This window comes from Embiotoca jacksoni, unplaced genomic scaffold, assembly GCF_022577435.1.
Source record: "Embiotoca jacksoni isolate LCO1_2020_lvr unplaced genomic scaffold, fEmbJac1.0.p SCAF_64, whole genome shotgun sequence".
Lineage (NCBI taxonomy): Eukaryota > Metazoa > Chordata > Actinopteri > Embiotocidae > Embiotoca > Embiotoca jacksoni.
Window position 1 is genome coordinate 1,645,459 of NW_027185419.1, and position 17,896 is coordinate 1,663,354.

At 46.4% G+C, this 17,896-nt stretch overlaps 1 protein-coding gene across 1 annotated transcript in view; it reads right to left on the minus strand.

Annotated features, from left to right (window-relative positions):
• Window positions 1-466: 466 nt before the first annotated feature.
• Window positions 467-17,896, minus strand: part of vps13c (vacuolar protein sorting 13 homolog C) — a 40,697-nt gene continuing 23,267 nt past the window's right edge. Inside the window, 38 exon segments of the mRNA XM_069175203.1 lie at window positions 467-1,536; window positions 1,629-1,712; window positions 1,860-1,983; window positions 2,584-2,675; window positions 4,731-4,845; window positions 6,148-6,271; window positions 7,198-7,243; window positions 7,384-7,547; window positions 7,630-7,705; window positions 7,789-7,902; window positions 8,705-8,786; window positions 8,886-9,016; window positions 9,774-9,887; window positions 9,973-10,084; window positions 10,336-10,405; window positions 10,483-10,564; window positions 10,637-10,777; window positions 10,864-11,008; window positions 11,253-11,488; window positions 12,297-12,423; window positions 12,563-12,696; window positions 12,796-12,921; window positions 13,008-13,163; window positions 13,279-13,383; window positions 13,483-13,872; window positions 14,008-14,305; window positions 14,460-14,581; window positions 14,660-14,820; window positions 14,915-15,179; window positions 15,285-15,440; window positions 15,569-15,658; window positions 15,756-15,887; window positions 15,995-16,228; window positions 16,386-16,478; window positions 16,596-16,825; window positions 16,903-17,156; window positions 17,400-17,566; window positions 17,700-17,821. Coding sequence (XP_069031304.1) covers window positions 1,432-1,536; window positions 1,629-1,712; window positions 1,860-1,983; window positions 2,584-2,675; window positions 4,731-4,845; window positions 6,148-6,271; window positions 7,198-7,243; window positions 7,384-7,547; window positions 7,630-7,705; window positions 7,789-7,902; window positions 8,705-8,786; window positions 8,886-9,016; window positions 9,774-9,887; window positions 9,973-10,084; window positions 10,336-10,405; window positions 10,483-10,564; window positions 10,637-10,777; window positions 10,864-11,008; window positions 11,253-11,488; window positions 12,297-12,423; window positions 12,563-12,696; window positions 12,796-12,921; window positions 13,008-13,163; window positions 13,279-13,383; window positions 13,483-13,872; window positions 14,008-14,305; window positions 14,460-14,581; window positions 14,660-14,820; window positions 14,915-15,179; window positions 15,285-15,440; window positions 15,569-15,658; window positions 15,756-15,887; window positions 15,995-16,228; window positions 16,386-16,478; window positions 16,596-16,825; window positions 16,903-17,156; window positions 17,400-17,566; window positions 17,700-17,821 — 5,519 coding nt within the window. The 3' untranslated portion in view covers window positions 467-1,431.

Below are 17,896 nucleotides of genomic sequence, written 5' to 3' on the forward strand. Positions count from 1 at the left end.
ACCTGTTGTCCTGACGAACCAATCAGGACGCAGCTGAGAACGACGTCAGTCTGATTGGAGACAGAAACCTGCTGTTTGATTTTATTATCGAATCCCGAAGAAACACGTGACGATTCATCAAATATTTCAGATAAAATCACATTAATCGATGAACTGATTATTTCCTCCAGGTTTAAATAAACTGCAGAACAAAATGAAATGTTAAAATCAGCTTAACTTATAAAGTGCAGTACCACCCAGGGGCTCTAAAAACGCTTCATGAAGTTAAATTAATTAAAAATAAACTAATAGAAACACATTGTGGAGGTGAACTTCTAATTGTTATTATTAACAAATGCTAGTTGTTGTTTTTTTAAATACTATTATTTAAAATTATTAAATTCGCTTTAATTTAATCAGTGAAGATGTTTTATGACGACAGCTGGTGATGTCACACTCTGCTCATAAAATAAAGACGTCCACCTGATGAGAAAAAATGTGATCTTTATAAAAAAGGATTCAGGTTACACATCAGCTCTTATTTTGTTTTTTTTACTTCCTGTCCCCCTCCCCCACACCAAAAAATAAACAAACTCAAAGATTACAGAAAAAGAAGATCAAAATAAAAGTGGAAACATTTCTGTGTCGCTCAGCAGGTCTGTAAACACATTTGTTTGTACATTTTTCTGTTGTAAACAAACAAAGATCCGATTCACAGAAAATCAATTTAACTTTCATCAAAACATCATAAATTTCAAGGATTTAAATCCAAAGTCTGAAGATTAAATCAACATTTTCAGATCTTTGATTGTTTATTGAACAGCAAACATTTCAACACATCAACAACCGTCAATCATTCTTAGTGCAACGTTGTTGTTTTCATGGCTTTATCTTCAAACAGGCGGCGTCGCCTGCAGGCGAGCAGCAGGGACGAAAACACCCACAAACTCAGCAGAATAAAAAAAATAAAGACAAAATAAGATAAAGGAGTTCAGTGATTACATTCAGTTTTGATTTCTGATTCTTTGGCGACAGGAAGTCACTTGTTTACTTCAGAATTTGTCCTCTGAAAAATAACAACAACAAAATACGCAGAACCAACAGAAAACTAGCGAGAACCTTCAAAATAAAAGCCGTTAATGCTGCTGTGACTGAACCTTTATGTTTTGAATATACTTTGTCCGTGTTAACATGTTAGCATGTTTATATTGAGGGTTACTACGTCAGCAACAAACCACATAACCGATGAAGACTGCTCTGATTGGACGGCTCTGATTGGAGAGTTCTGATTGGACCTGCCTTGTGCGATGGTCCAAATCTGTTTATATTTCTTAAACAGTCGCAGCTTTTCCATAAATCCCCCTCCTTCATCAACGTTTAACATAATTAATAGAATATATTTAATACAAATTAGCTGCTGACAGGAAGTGGAGCTACTGACAGGAAGTGACCTCACTGCTGGTTGTTGTTCAGTTTCAGGAAGCGCTGTGACTTCTGTCTCACCATGCAGTGCTGCTGCTGTGCCACCTGAGCGTCAGATATGGCCGCGTACAGCTTCTGTGGGTGACCATAGCAACCAGGTGAGAGGGTGGGAGGGGCCACACAGAAAACAGGAAGTAAACACAGAGACAGACAGACAGACACAGTACCTGAGCAGTGTTTGAGTCTCTGAGCTGAACGCTCCTCACCGACTCCTGACCGTCCTTCTTCGGCAGCTTCAACCTTTGCTGCTCCTGAAACACAAACAAACAAACAAACAAACAAACAAGCAAACAAGTGAAATGAAAGAACGTCAGCTCCTCCTCCTCCCTCAGTGGACACTCTTCCATCTTTGTTTGTGTTGACTGATCCGAGTTGTACTTTCAGCGTTGTTTCGGTACCTTGCAGTAAATCTTGAGCTCAGTTCCCGCCACAGCCGGAGGACGATAGAAGTTCTCGAACAAACACTCCCACTCTTTGTTGAAGTGACCCACGAAGTCGATCTCCTTCACGCACATCACCCTCCTACACAACAACAACAGAGTACAATACTTACAATACTGTAAACAATGAAAGGGTAAACAATACTGTAAAAACAACAGACAGAGAAAATAATAATGTAAACAATGACAAAAAGAGTAAATAATACTGTAAACAACAGAGAGTAAATAATACTGTAAACAATAACAAAAAGAGTAAATAATACTGTAAACGACAGAGTAAATAATACTGTAAAGAACACAGAGTAAATAATACTGTTAACAACAACAAAGTAAATAAGTGTAAACAACAACTACAGAGTAAACAATACTGTAAAAAAACAACTACAGAGTAAACAACAACAACAGTAAATATCACCACACAACAACAGTAATATTTTAAACAACACAAACACTAAATAATATTGTAAGAAATACTTAAACAACAACAAACAAGAAATACAGTAATCAACAACAAAAAAACAGAGTAACTAATACTGTAAACAACAAACAAATTATACTGTAAATAACAACAAAACAAGAAATAATAAAGTAAGCAACATAAACAAATACAAATTATACTGTAAACAACAAAGAATACAGTAAACAAGAAGAAGAACAACACAGGTGTGAGAGTGTGTCTGACCTGTTGGTGACCAGGATGTTGGTCTTCCTGTGTCCTGGATACTGACAGTGATCTCTGAACGCTTCACCTTCCAGCTGTTTGATCTCCGAACGCTGCAAACACAAACAACAGGCCATAAGCACACCACAAAACAAACAAACAAACAAACAAACACAGTAAACATTTTATTTATGGATGTCTGTGATTATGAAACTGACTTCGTTCAGGTGAGCTATTGATCCAACATGAATCCATCATCAGGTTGTTTAAAACTCTGACAGGTCGTCCGTCACTCACCGCTGCAGCTCGTCTCAAATGAAGGACCGACCTTTGACCCAGGAACTAACGGAGGCTCAAAGGTTCTGACTGTTTTCTACCCGACTCACGTCATCAACAACACTAAACCCACCAGCTGCTGATAGCTTTAAATGATAAATGATAAATAATCCTGCTAGCGTGCCCCAGCTGGTGCTCGGCCTAAACCTTCCTGCAGGAACTGAAGCTGTAGACTTTCTGTTCCATGAGGTTTTTGGGGACAGGAAGAGACTTCAGGGAGGAAGATGAGAGTGAAGAGAAATGTTTTATTAAACAGAAAGGTTACACACTCTGAGGTCAGAGGTCATGCATCAGACTGGAATATACAAAGATACACAGATATTAAACAGCTGCTATTCATTTACAATTTGGGGATGAAGTTGGAGGTGATGCTACATCGTTTACAAAATTATTTTACAGCAGGCGGTCGTCACGGCTTCATAGTAAAATAATTTCCACTGTTTGAAGAAATAAAACAGAAGAAATGGTTCTAAATCAAAACTATTTCTTTATAAATGTAAGAAACAAAAATAAAAAAAATAAAAGCAGAAATGGTTTGTCTAGAAAAAGAACAGAGTAAAAATGTTGGAGGTACGAGAGCAGAGTTTGGCATGCAGAGAAACCTGAATCAGCACAATACTCAGATTACAGTGGAATATTCATCGTGAAGCTCCGATCGATCGGAGGGATTATTGATTATAGATTATAGTCTGCAAAAGCACTTAAAGCGGAAGTTGATCTGGCAGAAGGTTGTTTACTCCTCCTCAGGCTGCATGTGGCACAAACACAGAAGAAAAAGAAGGAGAACAAAGGAGTTAGAAAAAGAAATGAGGAGAATCTACAAATCTACTGAACCTGAATCCGGAGTATTTCCTCTCTGATGACTCCGTGTGTTATTTATCTAAATTATATTTTTGAGTTGCGAGGCGACGAATTAGAAAACAAAACTTTCTGGTGTGTTTTCCATTGACTGATGTTTCTGTCACTCCGAACTGTCTGTTTGAGCTCTGAGCTGTTATCTGTGAATGTTTGTTTGTTTTTAATCTGTAAATGTTTTTGTTTTTATCTATGAATATTTGTTTGTTTTTATCTGTGAATGTTTTTGTTTTTAATCTGTAAATGTTTTTGTTTTATCTGTGAATGTTTATTTGTTTTTATCTATGAATGTTTGTTTGTTTTTATCTGTGAATGTTTGTTTGTTTTTATCTGTGAAGGTTTGTTTGTTTTTATCTATAAATGTTTGTTTGTTTTTATCTGTGAAGGTTTGTTTGTTTGAATGTTTGTTAGTTTTTATTTATAAATGTTTGTTTGTTTTTATCTGTGAAGGTTTGTTTGTTTTTAATCTATGAATGTTTGTTTGTTTTATTTATGAATGTTTGTTTGTTTTTATCTGTGAAGGTTTGTTTGTTTTTAATCTATGAATGTTTGTTTGTTTTATTTATGAATGTTTGTTTGTTTGTTTTTATCTGTGAAGGTTTGCTTGTTTTTATCTATGAATGTTTGTTTTTGTCTGTGAAGGTTTGTTTGTTTTTAATCTATGAATGTTTGTTTGTTTTTATCTGTGAAGGTTTGTTTGTTTTTATTTGTGAATGTTTGTTTCAAATCTGTGAATGTTTGTTTGTTTTTAATCTGTAAATGTTTGTTTGTTTCTAATCTGTAAATGTTTGTTTCAAATCTGTGAATGTTTGTTTGTTTTTAATCTGTAAATGTTTGTTTGTTTCTAATCTGTAAATGTTTGTTTCAAATCTGTGAATGTTTGTTTATTAAAATCTGTAAATGTTTGTTTGTTTGTTTGAATCTGTGAATGTTTGCGTGACATCACGTCGTTGTGTAAACGGTGAAAGTGATGGAACCTGGAAGAGGTCGAATCCCTGCGACTCCGTCAGGTCATAAGGTCGGATGATGCCGTCCTCCCGGATCAGACGCACTGGACGCAGTTTGGTCACTTCCTCTGTCGACTCGGCCACTCTGATGTGACACACACACACACACACACACACACACACACACACAGAGGTTATAGGAGTCACCTGACTGAATCTCTGGTTAAAGTCAGCGTGTCAGATCCGGTTTACAGAAGTTGGACTCAGGTTGGTTCGGTGATGCACACGATGCTGCGGTCAGGTGGGACGTCTCACCTGTGGCCTCTACAGCGACAGCATGAAACAGCAACGTCAACAGGTTATCAGGAAGTGACTAATGTGTCACGTGACAGATGGACCCTCCACACAGAGGAGGAGGATGAGGAAGAGGATGAAGGCCACTGAGGCTGCTGGGAAATGTTTCGGCACCAGAAGCCGGTTGTCGAGGCAACGACAGATTTAATTTAAAGTATAAATGTTTGAATGTGTTTCATCTGCAGCCGCAGTTTATTTTTTTTCAAATTTTTTTTTTTTTATATTAAAGCTGGAAAAGTTCTGAGACACAAAATGTCTCATTCAGGTTCTGATCATCTCATATTTACATTTCTATTATAACGAATTATAGAAATATATTTCAAAATTCAAAGTATTTTATAACATTTAAATATTACTGTTTGGATATATTTACAAACATCAACTAGTGTTTACAAATGTTCCTCCTCCTTGGTTGGATGCAGGTGTTTACAGATAATTCATGTTTACAAATATTTCAAAGTGGAGCAGTTTTTTTCTTTGATGCAGCTTGATGTTCTCCAACAAACAAACAAACAAACAAACAAACAGAAAACACTGTGGCTGTTAGTGTTTCTGAACATCACCAGCTGTTGACTCACAATGCTGCAACAAGCTGAGGGGCTCAAAGATGGGAGGGGTTACGAGCAGTGTTAGACTGATGGATGACGTGGCGAGCATGAATCGGTCCAGGCTCGATGGAAGAGGAGTTTTATTTTGACATAATGCAGCGACTTACCGTCCGTCCGCTGCGACATTCAAACATGCAAACATGAAACAGCTGCAGGTTAAAGCTCGGCGCCCTCATCACTGCTCGGACGTCAACGCAGGCAGCGATTCAAGGCTCGGCTTTAACATGAAAAAAAAACTAAAAATACTCACGCACACAGACACCGAGAAAAAAAAAGAAAGAACAAAGAAAACTCCCGACGATGAGAACAACAACAACACGAGACAGAAAACAAAAGCAGAACGTGAACATTAGTGAAGAAACAGACAAACACAGTGAAGCACACAGAAAACAGGAAGTTGTTCAGTCGGAGGGACAAAGTGAGGAGAGACGCAGAAACTACCTGAGAGGCAGCGAACAGCGACGTGAGGGTGGAGTGAAAAATACCTCTGGATGCCCTGGAAGGTGCTGCTGGCCATGTCCACAATGCCGCCGGTCGGCCGGGCAACCACGCCCACCAGACCTTTACCGATGCCCTTAAAGAAGCCCGCCGCGCCCTCCTTCTTCGCCCCTACGGAGAAACACAGGAAATCCTCATCTTGCAATAATCAACGCAAAATTTAAGCAAACTCAGCAATATTTGCGTGAGTGTACAATTTAAAAACCAAAAATTCCCGCAATTTTTTTTTCTGCTAAAGATTCATCTTCAGAATCTGTGCTGAAAAGTATTAATGACATGAAGTAAGTCTTTTATAACAAAACTCGCTTTACTAACAACAATAACTCCTCATTTACAATCAGAAAGACACTGCTCCTGTTTTCTAATCACCAAATAAAACAGGAAGTGACGGGGTTTGTGGGAAATGTGTTCTTCACATTAAAATGATGTGATTAAATGTTTGTGATCAAAGGAAGTGATTCCATATTACTGGAAGTTAAATGAGTTTCCTCCACACGTCCAGTTGTCAGACGTCTCTTTGTTTGTTTCATCCAGCAGGTCTATGTGTTGAATGAACATGAATTAAACAGCATCTAAAGCTCTTATTTTGAAAGGCTGATGGAGTCCTTGTTTCTATATTCCAGTCACAGACGCTCTGTTCTGGAAACATACACAGCTTTTAGGACCTTTTATCGCCATGGTTCTCTAAATTCAATAAATAAAAATAAAAATAGAATTAAAATACGTAATTATGATGAGCAGCAGGATTGTTATCAAAGGAAGTGATTACACATTCATTCGTTTATCAGGTAGTGCTTAAAAAATTAAAATAAAATAAAAAATTTCTTTCCAGACTTCCAATTCTTTGATTCTCCCAATTTTACGCAAAAAAAAAAATCACTTAAAACTCCACAAATTACATCTTTTGATAAAATCAAACATTATTAAATGGCAAAAATCACAAAAAAAACTCATTGAGCAACTAATTAATCTCGGTTCTGTGTTTTCGAATGGATGTAAAGGAACACGCTGAGTCGGTGTTCAGGGGAACAACGTACCCTCCACAGGTTTGGTGACGATGCCCGTGACTCCACCGAAGACCCCCTGCAGAGACACAAAACGGTTACCGAGCTTCAACGGCACCGACAGCCGCATACGAGCAAACATTTGAAGCTCTTTGAAAACAGTAATTGAATGCAATTAAAGAAAAACTTCCAAAAACACGTGAAGTCATCGTCTCTGACCTTCAGCAGTCCTTTCCCTCCTTTCGCCAGACTCTCTCCGAAGTCTTTGGGCGGTCGGTTCATCTCCTCCCGGCGTTTCTGCTGGTACTCCTTATCCATGGTGATGGCCGCCAGACCTTTACCCACCGAACCCGTGATCCTGGAGACCATGCCGGCGGCGCCACCTGCAGGAGGGACACGGTCACTGACCACAGAGCTCCTTCTCCTTCAGCCCGACGGTGACTCACATCTCGTCGGCGCTCTTACCGACGGTGTGACCCAACAGGCTGCGGACGCCGATCACGAAACCCTCGGCGAACTCCTCTGGACCCTGAACGGCTCCCTGACGAACACAAACACAGCGACCGTCACCGTCGCACCTCCGAGAGGAAAGTTCACCCTTTACGAGTGTTCGGGATGTCTCACCTGGAATGGCTCGTAGAAGAAGGCCTCCACGCCCTCGGACAGACCTCGGATCAGTCCGAACGGGTTTCCCAGGACGTCCAGACCCAGAACCAGGACGTACATCTGCTTCAGGAACTGCAGACAGAAAACAGAAGAAGGTTTATCTTGAACCAATCATCATCCATCAGTGATGTCATCAACTATCAGTGATGTCATCAACCATCAATGATGTCATCGTTGGTTTGTGAACGTTATGAATCCTCCAGTTCAGATTCTGTCCGTCACCATCTTTGCTAGTTCAGAGCGGTTTGGAGCAGGAAGTGACCATATTTGGACGAGCTGGGGGAGGAGCCAGCGGTGGATCTGACCGATCTGATCGGAAACCTGACGATACTACGTCCCGCCTACCGATAGCTGTAACCTGACTGCACCACAGGCCTGTCAATCAAACAGACACGCCCCCAAAAACAGGTCTTCTTGAATCTTCTTTTCTAATGAATGAGGGATTATTTTCAGATGGACCTCCAGAAAACTAATAAGAAGGAGTGACTTTAGCTAACAACACCGAGATAACTGATGGACACATTTTATTCACTTTGGATTTGATGAGAGAAGTTGAATGGGAGTCTATGGAGCCGGAGGCTTTTTGGAGCCGACCTCTAGTGGCACTCGCTGGTATTGCAGCTGAAGACACTTCTGGATCAGAACCATTTTACAGACCTGAAGCTACGAACTCTTTTAGAAACAGACTGTGATCAGACATCGTTTCTTTTCGGGAGGTTTTAGAAGCACGAGGAGGAAAACGATCCAGGATTTCTGTTCTGTTCACTGCCATGTTTGTGTTTTTACAGCTGAGTGTCCACAAATGTCTCTGATCTGAAACTGTCTTTAACCTGCAGATCCTCGATGACCTGAAGAACGGAGGCGGTAACGTTACCTGCTCGCTGTAGTGTCGAGCCACCGCCCACATCAGCTTCTCTCTACGGTAGAACTGGTACTTCACCTCGAAGAAGGCCAGTCTGACGGAGACACCGAGACAAACGTCACGCACAGACACCCACTAACTTTGACTTTAGAAATGTGCAGCATATTTACGGCCCACAATGCAACAGTCTCACTTGAAGATGAGGTCGTCGACGTCGGTCAGCGTGGCTCCGATACTTTTCAGCAGCAGGTTGAGAGACTGAACAGCCGCCGTCTCCTGAGCCGAGTCGTCACCGCTGGAGCCGAGAGACAGACTGAGGTGGAGCTGAAAAAAAGGAAACGGTTTCATCTTTGGACGGTAGAGTTTGAACTGTGTTCACAGACGATGGTTTTCACAAGTGTTCCTGAGCCCATGCAGTGATTTCCACTCCAGAATAGTCTGTTTTTAATGCAGTGCTGCCTGAGGGCCCGAAGATCACCACCATCCAATATTGGTTTCCAGCCTTGTCCCTTGTGTTCAGAGATTTCTCCAGATTCTCTGAATCCTTTAATGATATTATGAACCGTAGACGATGAAATCCACTAATTCTTTGTAGTTTTACGTTGAGGAACATTATTCTTAGATTGTTGAACTATTTTCCAACACAGTCTTTCAGAGTGGTGAACCTCTCCCCATCTTCACTGCTGAGAGACTCTGTCTCTCTGAAATCATCTTTTATACCCAATCATGTTACTGATCTGTTGTCATGGTAACCTGATTAGTCATGAGATGTTCCACCATGTGTTTTTTTTTTTAATCGTTACACAACTTTTCCAGTCTTTTATTGCCCCCGTTTTTTGAAACATGTTGATGGCATCAAATTCAAAATGAGCAGATATTTTTTAATTAAATAATAAAATTTCTCAGTTTCAACATTTGATATGTTGTTGGTCTATTTTTAATTAAATGAGTTTACAGAATTGACAAATCATCACATTCCGTGTTTATTTACATTTTACAAAGCGTCCCAACTTTATGGGAAACAGGGTTTTGAACAGAGACAGCTGCAGGTGCAGAAGAAGTTCTGACTGAGCGCGCTCACCTTGATCGGTGAGATGTGGAAATGTTCGAAGAAGCTGAGACCCGACGTGTCGGTCAGCGACGCCTCCATCAGCTCAGCCTGCAGACGCTGCAGATCTCCTTCGATCAGCCCCGACTGAAACACAAACACCAGCGCCGACACGTTAACCCTTCGCGTGCCGTTCCTGGAGTCAAACCGTCAACCAGCTGCCTCGCTCTACCTTCTGCCTGTCGGCCCGCGGGTCAGCGGCCGGCGTGAACAGAGCCAAGATGGCGCCCAGGAAACCCTGATCGATCTTCACTGCCATCTCCTGAACCAGAGCCATGAAATACCTGAAACACAAAACGTCCATCAGTGACTGCGGAGCTCGTTGTCCGTCTGCTGCAGCTAATATGTTAACAGAGTTAAAAACACATCTAAACTCCTAGCAGACGTCTGGAGCTCCTCAGGGTTCAGTTGTTGGTCCTCTGTACTTTACATTTGGTTCAAAATGATTTAATTCTACGCAACTGGTTTCTGGTTTAAAGTCAAGTTAAACTGGTTAACGATTTAAATTCAACTAGTTGAACTGGTTCTGACTCACTTGAACTGCATGACGTTGCTGTACTGGTTGAACCTGGTGATGATGGACACGTCGATGAAGGGCTTCGGCTCTGCAGAGGCAGAAGGAAGACACGCTCAGATCATCAACAGTCGGATCAGAGACAGGAAGCAGGTGAAGATGTCTCACCTGAGTCCAGAGCGATGGACTTCGGAGGAGGAACCGGATGGAAGACGATGGGGAAGATGGCTCCTGGCAGCTGGTTGTCCACCTGCACACAAACACCACATCAGTCACGAAGGGGAGTGTTTCTGGACAGGTGTGTGACCGGGTGTGTGTTCACCTGCAGCCAGTGCAGCTGGGCTCTCAGGCTTCGCTGGTGCGGCGACTGCTTGAACTCCACCTGGATACCGGACAGGAAGTTCCTCCTCACCGGGCAGCAGATCGGCTGACGCATCATCATGTTGGCTGGACTGAGGTTCACCTGACAACGAGTGACATCACACACTCCAGGTCAGCTCATTGGACCAATCCGCATGGAGTCTGTTAGTATGTGTGTTGACCTCTGACCTCCAGGTTGGTCTCCAGTTTGACCCAGCCCCCCTGCGTCTTCCCGCTCTGCTGACTCTGGTAGGTTTTCTCCAGCAGGTTGATGTTCTTCTGACTGAACGGCTTCCAGCGATTCTTCGGCTTCATCTCCCAAACCACACCTGAGCTGTAACACACACACACTTGAGCTGTAACACACACACCTGAGCTGTAACACACACACACACACACACGAGCTGTAACACACACACCTGAGCTGTAACACACACACGCACGCACACACACACCTGAGATGCAACAGACTTCCCTGGTCCGGTGTTGTTGTTTACCTGTTCATGTGTTGTTGTTGTTGTTTACCTGGTCATGTGTTGTTGTTGTTGTTTACCTGGTCATGTGTTGTTGTTGTTTACCTGGTGATACCGATGTAAGCGATCTCCTGCCGGCTGCTGTTGTTGATCAGCGACACTCCGAGGTTCTGCAGCGACACCTTCACTTCCTGTTGAAACTGTTCGAGCTCTTCGGCCTGCCGAGCCTTCGTTACCACGCCGACGTCCTCGGTGAACAGCAGCACCCGCTGGCGTCCGTCCAGGAAGGAAACCCAGTGGACCTGAGACTGGTTGTCGTAGGAGAACTGACCCACCGCGTCCTGAGCGGACAGAGACGGACCGTGAGCGTGTTGGTCGTCCTGATTAACGGTCTTTGTGGGGACACTGACGTACCTGGCTGCTCCCACAAAGACCGAAACGTCAGCCAGTCGGTATGTGAGGGAGGGAAAAGTGTGTCTGTTTACAGCTGCAGTCATTTACTGTTTGGCCACTTGGGGGCAGCAGAACATCTGCTGTGGCTAATATGTTAGCAAAAGGCTAAATAAACTTTCGACATCCAGACACGAGAGAGTCTGGGGTTCCTCAGGGTTCTATTGTTGGTCCTCTGCATTTTACATTTAGTTCAATAGGATATATTTCAACATGTTCAGTTGTTATGAAGCTTGAAAGTTCCACAGAAAGATAGGAAGCAGGCTTTGAGTGAAGAGTTTTGGTCCAAATCAAGAACAGCTGCTTCTTTACAACGTGATTATTTAAACCAGTATTCAGCATCTTTTAGCTCCGTGTTTGGTCTCCAGCTCCGTACAGGTCGTAAAATTAAAGTCTGAATTAAAGTCTGATTAAAGTCTGAATTAAAGTGTTATCAAAATCTAATTGAAGACAAGTTGAAGTCTGAATTAAAGTCTAAATAAAGTCTGAATTAATGTCAAACTAAAATCTAAATAAAGTCTACTTAAAGTCTGAATTACAGTCTGATTTCAGTCTAATTAAAGTCTAAATAAGTCTGATTTACAGTCAAAATAATTCTGAATTAAAATCTAACTAAAATAACTAAACAACCTCGTCCTCCCGTCACCATCACACGCAGTTAGTCGTTGGTGTAAAAACGCTGATGCGACCAGATCAGACCTTCAGCAGGTCCAGTTCTCCTGAATGCTCCATGCAGCTCCAGCTGAGCGTTCGGACCCCCGTCGGGTCGTCCCACGCGAACCGCCGCTCCTCGTTGGGTTTGAGCTGGTGAAGCGTCGCTGAGCCGCTGAGGAGGAGATGTTTCATTCACCATGATTTTACTTCACTTCAGACCACGACGAGCTCTGATTCTTCAAACACTCACACATCAACCGGCCCTGACGCTGTTCATTGTGTGTGTGTGTGTGTGTGTGTTGACCTCTGACCTCTGCCTGTAGCTGATGGTGACCCAGGGCGTGTGGTTGATCAGCAGGGCGGGAGCTGCTCCTTCGTAATAGTCCGTGAAGCTGATGACGGTGGAGTGATCCGAGATGTTCACGTCCACGATGATCCCGCCGCACTGAAAACACACCAACACGCGTGTAAATAAAAATAACAACAACCCTGAAGTACACTGAACCGTCAAGACTGAATCCCGATTGGTCGATCAGGCACTGACCATGTCCAGGCTCAGCAGGGTGCCGTTGTCCTGGTGACTGAAGAAGAAGGACTTGGAGGTGGAGTCAGAGCCGACCACACGGAGACACAACTTCCCCGAGCTGGTCTCTGGCCACAGAGGGAGGCACTGCAACACAAACAACAACAACAACAACAACATAAACAACAACACAATGACATCATAAACATCTGGACTGTGGACTCTGGACTGACCTCGGTGGAGGACATGTAGTGCCACCTGGTGCTGGCGTCCGCGCGGACTTCTCCAACCTCCAGCTCGAAGGACGATGTGTTGACCAGCGTGTAAAACGGACTCATGGTGACGATCCGTGTCAGGTTGAAGCTGCTCATCTGGATACTCACTCCCACCTGGATGCATACAAGAGGGGAACCGGGTCAGACTCACAGCTGACCTCCACCGGCCCGTCACGGGAGGACGAGCACCGACACACATCTGGGTCAAACATCTGGTTTAATGAGGTACCAGGAAGTCCATGTTGTTGGCGGGACAGCGAACGCAGCCGTAACTTCCCACCGTGTCCAGAGAAAAGCCGTCGGACCAGGAGCTGGTGGACACACACAGCTGGAGCTGCACAAACAACAACAACAACAGGTGATCAGGTGATCATGTGATCATGTGACCAGGGGGTCATGTGACCATGTGACCAGGTGACCAGGTGTTCCTCACCTTGCTCTTGCTGAACAGCGTCTTCTTCCTGAAGGAGAACAGGATGATGTCACGGTAGTCGGCCGGGTGTTTGACGCTGACGTCCTCGGCCCGGTACTGCAGAACCCGGGACGTCTTGTTGATGATCCAGTACGGGCTGAACAGCGACAGCAGCAGGCGGCTTGTCGTCCTTGTCACGTGCACGCTCACGTCCACCGTCATGTTGATGTCCGAATCGCAGGTGAGACACATGGCAAAGAACTCGGGCATCTCGGGCTCGATCCGGACGTGTCCGTGCCAGTCGCGGCCCTGATACCTCATCAGAACCAGGGACACGATCTCACCGGACACTCGGGCGTGCAGCAGGTCCGACGTGCTGCCTTCCTGGAGCTCGTAGCTGTCGGCTGAGCTCTGAAGGGACGAACGGGACCAGAAGAGACCGGGAGAGACCGGGAGAGACCGGGTCAGTCAGGTTTCATGAGCAAATAAAATAAACATTTATTATTTCTGAGTAATGAATCAGAGGTTCTGCTGGTTCTGCTGTACCTCCATCAGGTAGCAGACGGTGTAGGGCAGCAGGTTGCGTAGTGTGGCGACGGGGTGGAGGTGGATGACGTAGGCGGGGTCCCAGTCCTCCACTCCGTGGCGGGCGATGTGCCGCAGGTCGTCAGGGACGGCCAGCGTTCCGACCATCAGCGGCAGCAGGCTGCCGTCGGACGCCGGACACTGCAGCAGCGAGTGCACCTCCGAGCTGCGGTGCACCTGCTCCTTCCAGGACACGCAGGTGGAGGACGCGCCGTACTGACCGGCCAGGCGACCCGCCGGACGCACAAACAGCTGACACCTGCGGGACGGAGGAGGACGAGGCCGTCAGCGATCGCCTGGAGGCGCCACAGACACCAAAACACTGCTGTCCCGATGTTTACGTCTGAATTAAATTCAGATTAAAGTCTGATTAAAGGTCCCCCGTGCTGCTGAGCAGGGCAGTGTGACGCTACCTGTATGTTTCCAAGGTGACGTGAAACTCCCTTTCGGGTTCGGCCTGTCCGACGCTCTGCAGACTCCTGGAGGCGGGGCAGTACTTCAGGACGGTGAACGGCACCGAGAAGTGGTTCCTGATCTGAAACAGAACCGGTCAGAGAGGTGAGTCGGTGCCGGCGGGTCCGTGCGTTCAGTCCGAGGCGTTCGAGGTTCTGACCTGCAGCGGCGAGCGGACGGTGATGACCTTGTTGCCGTCGGCGGCGTCGATCTGCAGCAGCACGGAGACGGCCTCCTGCAGCATCGGGCCGCGGATGTTGTAGAGGCGCCGACCCGGTTTGTCCACGGCGATGTTGGAGATCTCGCTGTATCCGGAGGGAACTGCAGGTTTCAGAGAGAAACGCCGTCACTCAGACCGGCAACTCAGAGAAACAACGAACAGTGACAACGCAGCCGGAAGGGGGCGGAGCCTGACCGACGGTGAGGTTGAACAGGCAGCTCTCCTGCCGCTCCAGAGCCGACAGTTTGCCTCTGGACGACGGCTCGAACACCGAGTGCTCCAGGTCCATGGTCTGGTCTACCGACAGCTCGTGCAGCTTTCCCTGCGCCGCCGACGCCACCGGCCTCAAGTTGGCGCTGTGCTGCACAATGAGGGGGATCCCCAGGGAGTTCCTGATGGTGAAGGGGGCCTTCTCCTTCAGAGAGCAATCAAAGGTGGAGGCGGTGCCCTCGGAGAACGCCTGACGGAAAACACAGCGCGGGAAAACGTCACATGATAAACATCCTGTTCTAAAATATATATTTTGACTCTCTGGCGCCCTCTGTTGGAGGTTGTCTCTGTGCACCTTGGCGAGGTTGTGGAAGACGTTGAGGCTGCTCCGGGACACGGTGATGTTCATGGTGTCTTTGGAGTAGATGTTGACGGCGGTGCGAGGTTCAGGGAGGACCACGAAGTCGTCTCCGTGTACCGGACTCTTGTCCTGGACCGGGTTGGTCTTCATCTGCAGGAAAACAAAAACACACAGTCAGCGTGGTGTATGTTTAGACTCGGCTGTTTGAATGGGAGTTTAATATGAATAACGAATAACAATATACGAGACATCACATCTGATTTAACAGCTAACAGTACCTCCAGCTCCAGGTTCCACCTGCGTTGGCCGCTGTCGACTCGTTCGATCAGAGGCTCCCACACGGCGTGGATCTCATTGAAGTAGTTCACCTGCAAATTCAGGTTCAGGTTCAGGTTCAAGATCAGGTTTAAAATCAAGATCAAGATCAGGTTCAGGTTTAAAATCAAGATCAGGTTCAGGTCTCACCTCCAGCGTCATGTCCGCTTTAAACTGCAGCAGAGACGACCAGTTTTTGGCTGATCCGCTGAAGGAGGACTCGGCCAGCAGTAGAGGGACGGTCCGATGACCCAAACCGGACTCCAGAGTCAGCTGGACCACCTGGAGGGGGGGAGGGGAGGGGAGCTCGTTAACAGGAAGCAGACCTGAACATGTCGTTCTGAAGTTTCAAAATAAAACCTTTCAGTGAGAAGTGGAGGACGCCGCACCTTGATCGCGGCGCCGAAGCTCTCGCCGTCGTTGCGTCCACCGGCGTCTCTGAAGCTCTCGGTGACCTCGTCGGCCGCGTCGACTCCCAGGAACCAGTGGTTACAGCTGTAGATGTTCATCACCGACCACAGGTCGCCGACCTCCGCCTTCGACTCCTCGCTCGGCTCGTCGCACTGCTTCTTCGTCATGGCGGCCGTGATGGTCATCACCGTGTTGAGGATGAACGGAGAGATCTGCAGGTCGGAGACGCACGACGGTAAGTTCACCGACCGTCGGGTCACCGACCGTCGGTCGGTTGTTACAGTAAAAAAATTAAGCAATTTTTCTTCTATTGTTAACGAGGAGTTCGTTGGCTCTTCGTGTTTTATTTTTATCGGAGCGTGAACCAACCTTAACGATGATTTCTTCCACCGTCACAGAGCCGCTCAACGGCTGGTTCGGTTGGGTTTTGGTTTCCAAGGCGACCGAGCAGGGTCTCAGCACCTGTCGGACGGAATCAGAATGAATTCAATCGAGTGAAACACTTATAGAAGAGCTGCTGGAGAGTCTGCGGGCGGATTCAGTTTCCATGGTGATCTCTCCGCGGTCACGTGATCTCACCGTGGTGATGGCGTTGTCCTCCTTGTCCCGGATGAAGGGGCAGGCGAGGACTCGGAGCTCCCTCAGGTTGGCCCTCGTGCTCTGGGCTCCGTCCTCGTCGGCCTGCAGGCTGAAGTCGCACTGGAACGAGGCCACGAGGGCCGGAGCGTCGGCCTTCATCAGGCTGGCCACGAACACCACCTCTGGGTCCACCACCACCGCCCGCAGACGGGTCTTGACGGGGGCGGAGCCTGCGGGAGACAGGACTGTTTTTATTTCTGTTCTCAGTAAAAAAGTCTCAGGTTATTTTTGGGTCTCCTGGTCTCACCCGTCCTGGCGTCGGCTCGAGGTTCGGCGGTCTGCCTCAGCGGCAGCCTGTCGCCCGGCGCGGCGGCGGCGCTCGGAGACGAGCTCTGCGGAAGAGCCTGCAGGAAGAAATCTGCGACGGCCATCAGAAACTCCACGCTGGCGCACACGTACAGCTTCTGCAGGACGGCCACCACCTCCCGCTCGGTGGCGCGCTGCCGGTATGTCACATCGATCATCGCCTCCGAGCTGTCCTCGTCTCTCCGGCCGACCATCCTGCAGCGAGGACGACATCACCATGACGACGGTCACAAGATGGAACAGATTCAAAACACAGGACTTCTTAAACAAATGCCATGAAACTGGGTTTTTTTTTTGTTCTGCGTCCAAATAATCGGACATTATTTTTTTAAGACAAAATGTTTTATAGAATTTTTTTTAATTTTTTTTTATAAAAGTGCAGAACTTTTACTGCAGCAGGGCAGCTTCCTGCTGAAAGCAGAGTCATGTGACAGTTACCGTGACGTCACCCTCTCCATGCCGGTCCGCAGGTCGTCCAGCGTGCAGGCAGTCAGAACCGTGTTCACCTCCATGCTGCCGCTGCTCAGCAGCTTCCCCGAAGCCTTCAGCAGGTGGAGGGCGAACTCCCCGAGTCTCAGGTCCGCCTGGTGCTGCAGGTCCGATGGCTGCAGGACCAGGGACACGGGTCAGACACCAGACCCAGAAACACGGTTACTGTATCAGCTGATCCCGAATCAGCTGATCCCGAAACAGCTGATCCCGAACCAGGTCCATCAGGTCCATGTCTGACTGACTGACCTGTTTGGGGTCGTTGCGGTACAGAACCAGAGCCAGAGACTCGATGTTGAAGTTAAACTTCACAGTCTCCAGACCTTCATCCTCCTCTTCATCGCTGCTCACAGTCGGTTTCCCGGCGTCACCTGAACGGGTTCAACAAATGTCACGTCAACAAAACAGGAGGAAGAATCAAGAAGAACACGACCCCCATCTTCATC